This window comes from Hippocampus comes, unplaced genomic scaffold (genome assembly GCF_001891065.2).
Source record: "Hippocampus comes isolate QL1 unplaced genomic scaffold, H_comes_QL1_v1.1 scaffold55, whole genome shotgun sequence".
NCBI lineage: Eukaryota > Metazoa > Chordata > Actinopteri > Syngnathiformes > Syngnathidae > Hippocampus > Hippocampus comes.
This window is the reverse complement of record NW_017806170.1, coordinates 385,518-389,625: the sequence shown is the minus strand read 5'-3', so window position 1 is coordinate 389,625 and position 4,108 is coordinate 385,518. Positions and strand designations below refer to the sequence as shown.

The window sequence follows — 4,108 nt, the reverse complement described above, 5'->3', positions numbered from 1 at the left end:
GCGTCACTGCAATGACACCGGCCCCCTTCTGGCTTGCAGCGTCACGCCACTGCACTGCATCCCGGATTGATGCAGTGGTATACACACGCACACACACATTGCGCAATAGCTTGCGTCTGCATTTACATACGCCGGGCTGATTTTTTTTCCCCTCGTGTGTGATTCTCAGCAAATTACACACACAAACCTAACAGGATCCATCTATATTTTTTATCCTCATTTATCCTACACTGTGTGCAGGGGAGTGTGGGTAAATGTATTCACTTATAGTGATTTGCACGTCTCTGTTATGTCACAAATTAAAGGGGAAATAAGCTGGTGAGGTGCTTATTCCCGGTAACCGCATTATGACGCATGGGTCACTGAGGGTGCCGGGTGATGAGACTGCGTAGAGCTTCAGCGGGATGGAGGTGGATAGGTTGAGGTGCAGTTTGGCGGACATGGAGGTCATGGCAATAAAGCCACTCATGTCCTCTCGTGGCCCTAAAACCAGTATTTTACTTAAATCTTGAGTGAGAATATCCACCAGCACCTCACCTTCTCCCCCCTCCCCTTATATAAACCGATTAAGGCCTACCTAAAATGGCTGGCAAGGTTATAGGCAAAAGTGAGGCCTATGAGGAGACACAGAGGACACTGGACACTAGTCTTCTTTGGGGCCTTTGAGCAACACTTTCCATAATGAAAAGGATGACTACCCAAGTGTGTGTGTGTGTGTGTGTGTGTGTGTGTGTGTGTGTGTGTGTGTGTGTGTGTGTGTGTGTGCCGCGCGACAGTGAAAGCTATTAAGACAGCAATAAGACAGTAATCAACAACAAGAGGACAATGCTCAAGAGACAATGGCAAAAATGAGCGAAAGTGAAATCAAAAATGTAGCTACAACTGTTTTGTCACCTACAATTGTTTTGTCGCAGTGTGGCTGGAGGCAGTTCCGCATTACCGTCAATGTCACTCAACCATGCGCGGGATTTCCACTCAGGGAAAAAAATGAAATGACATCACGTTTTCATGTCGAGGTCGCCCACCCACTACCCTCCCAAGCACCAGCAGCTCCCGGTTTAACGTCCTCGCCAGGGAGGTGTTGGTGATGGCGGACTACCGTTCGCTTCTCAGACCGCTTCGGGTGTGTGTCAGTACGGGGTTGAATGTGGGAGGGGGGTGGTGGTGGTGGTGGTGGTGGTGAAGTGAGGAAGATGGGCTTACCCCCATGTTGGCGCAGTCACTCTTCTTATCCTCCTCGCAGGTTGAGAGGTGTGCTCTTTCCGCTGGAGCACCCTTAAAACGTCTTGCAGTGGACGGGAGGGGAAAAAGGGGGGAAGAAAGAGAAAATGGTGGAACGACCAGTCTTGAGGTAAGACAAGCGGGAATGCAATGGAGTCTTAAGGTGAGTGCGTCACCGACAAGTTGCCGTTCCTAACGGGGCTGTCGTAAATTCAAGCTCGGCGAAAACGTCTACGAACAGCCCCAGTCGCGTTTTGTGAGCCTTGCTGTAAAAGAAACGTCGCGGTCACACTCCGAGCATCACGAGTGGATTTACCACGCCACCAAAAGGACCGGCGTTCCTAACTCACGAGCCGCACTACACTGCCTGCGAAACGCTTGTATCCCTCCGCGGCCCGGTAACAGCGCGAACTGCTTGGCGCAGTACAGTCTGTCCTCGCGCCGCACAACTCCGCCTGTGAAAGAAGCGCCGCCCGCAGCGAATGGCTAAAAAGTCGGATTGCTGATTTGAATACGCTCCGCCCATCAGCAATACCGTCGCCAGTGAGCAACGCCCATGCTTCACCGCTGGGTTCGTTGTCCAATCATGAACCTGAGCGTCTCTTCTATGATGACCAATGGGCGTCAACGTTATGTTCCTGCCGGCTAATTGGAGGCAAGCTTGGCCCCTCCCGCTTTACTGCAGAATTCAGCGGCTAGCTAGCCGAGTCGCTAATTGTAGCCACGGCAAGATTGTAATGTAGAAACTGAGGAAAGGTTAGATTGGACTAGCCGTGCCTTAGTGTTTGTTCTCGTGTTGCATGACAAGCAGTTTAGGGTTCTTTTTGGCATGCCAATGTGTCACGTGGTCAGAAACGAACGCTATCAGAGCGTGTGTGTGTGTGCTGTTACAGATGCATCAATGCACTGAAGCAGCAGCAGTAGCAAGGGAGCGTCGCTCACAATGCAGAGTCAGCATTTACGTATAAATTATTCATTGCGGTAGTACAGGGGCGGGGTAAGCTTTGTCTGCATTGCAATTTTATGACGTCATAAATTTATAAAATATGAGGCAGCAATGGGAAAAATAATGATGTGAAAATCAGCAATTGAGCTTGTTTTAGGGTAAATCGGACCCTCTTTAAATCAGGGGTGCCCCTTAAGCAGTTCGTGAGTGATCAGTAGCTCGAGCAGGGAGTGTGGTCGTGCTTATGTCAGTACAGTAATCCAATCACTGCCTACAGCACTCCCAAGTCTTATCCTATTGATCTAGCTGCCTGTCAACGACAGTGAACGAGTGTGTGTGTGTGTGTGTGTGTGTGTGTGTGTGTGTGTGTGTGTGTGTGTGTGTGTGTGTGCGCGCGCGCGCGCACGCACGCGCGCTTTCATGTTATTGGTCAGATTAATGGTGGAATCAATTTCGAAATTATTTATCTGGGTCTGACATTTGTACAGGGGTGTGTAGACTTTTTTATATCCATTGTAACTTGGCTGAATAAAGGTTAGGAATCATTGCACTTGACTGACGCTCATGAAATGTCCTTGTTCCCTATATGGAATCAAATCCTCAAACAAACGTTCGCCACCCGTGCTGTAGTGAGAGTTCAGCAGCAAAGGTATCATATTTTTGGTGCACCTTTTTGTTTTGCATTCCGCAAGTTGACACATGCAAAGAGAAACACTAAAAAAAAAAAAAAAAAAAAAAGAGCAGTTTACGCTCCAGGCCAACCGTGCTGGATTAGATATGAACGTCATTTTATGTAACCGTGCCACAGAATCAGCAGAAGGCGACCCTTATGCAGCATCCACGAGTCACGTTTCTTCCCCGCCGCATTTCTTTCCCATGCGAAGGGACGACGCAGCAGTGAGGCTTCAACCATGCACTGCTAATTTGCAAGGGAAAAGCAGAGCCTGTTCTAACACAAGGCCCCCAAAGCGTCGCACAAACACGCCACTGCCGTTTGACGTGCTTAAAGGGGGCTCGTCGCTTTCCAATCTGCTTGCAAAATGGCTGCCGCTGCCTGTCCTTTCCTTCCTATGTGTTTTGGAGGAGAGGCAGAGGCTGGAGGCAAGGAAACAAAATGCACCCAACAATTCTTGGTTGCCACAGCAACACACAAGTCAGATGACCTTGTCTGAGGGTTTGTTCTGCTGAGTCAGAAACTGAGGGATGAGGGAAAAGAGGGGTGCTTGTTTCCCATTATGTTGCTGTGGTAGGATGCTCATCAATTCAGCGGTTGCAAATGTACCCTATACCCTCCGTAGTTAACGTATAAATACTTGAGTAAAAAGCGACTGTGAAAAGTAAAAATATTGATTAAACGCCTGTACTTTACTGACTAAAAGTAAAAAAGTGCAGCCTGAAATGTACTTCAGAAAAAATGAATTGCTACTATGCAATCCATTATTAGAACTTCACTCGTTTGTAGAATTATTTTTTCAAACCTGTCACTCTTATTTTTTTTTTGGCTGAAAACCTCACCTCTTGCAATTCTTGTGCTCAGACTAAAGCACCATTTAAGTTTTGTTTGGCAGAATCTTGGGGCCACTAAACTATGTTCAAGTAAAGAGAGGAGCTTCATTCAATCCAGTCATAGCACTATCTAATAGGAAAATGTTTTCCTGCCATCTTGTGGCATCTTTAGGCAATTGCACATTTGTGGATTTTCTCTACTCAGGCTCGTTAACTATCCCCCATCACTAGCGGGAAACACTGAATATGCATAGCATCCCCAAACAAAACCTATACTCTGCACACAAAATATTGACCCCCTTTCACAAATCTACACAGTTTTAACCAAACAAATCACGTTTCTTGTGGCATGTTGTTCAAAACAACGTGTTCCTCCTGCTTTGTCACAACACAGTCACCCCGCCCCACCCCCCCCAAAAAAATGTCAATTAGCTT

General features: G+C 47.5%; 1 protein-coding gene across 2 annotated transcripts in view; it reads right to left on the bottom strand.

The window, feature by feature from the left end:
• atp1a3b (ATPase Na+/K+ transporting subunit alpha 3b) overlaps window positions 1–1,686 on the bottom strand; it is a 28,102-nt gene extending 26,416 nt beyond the window's left edge. For both annotated transcript variants that reach the window (XM_019896112.1, XM_019896114.1), the window contains exon 1: window positions 1,204–1,686. In XM_019896112.1, the coding sequence (XP_019751671.1) occupies window positions 1,204–1,209 (6 nt within the window). In that variant the 5' untranslated portion in view covers window positions 1,210–1,686. The remainder of the gene's footprint in view (window positions 1–1,203) is intronic.
• Window positions 1,687–4,108: the final 2,422 nt, after the last annotated feature.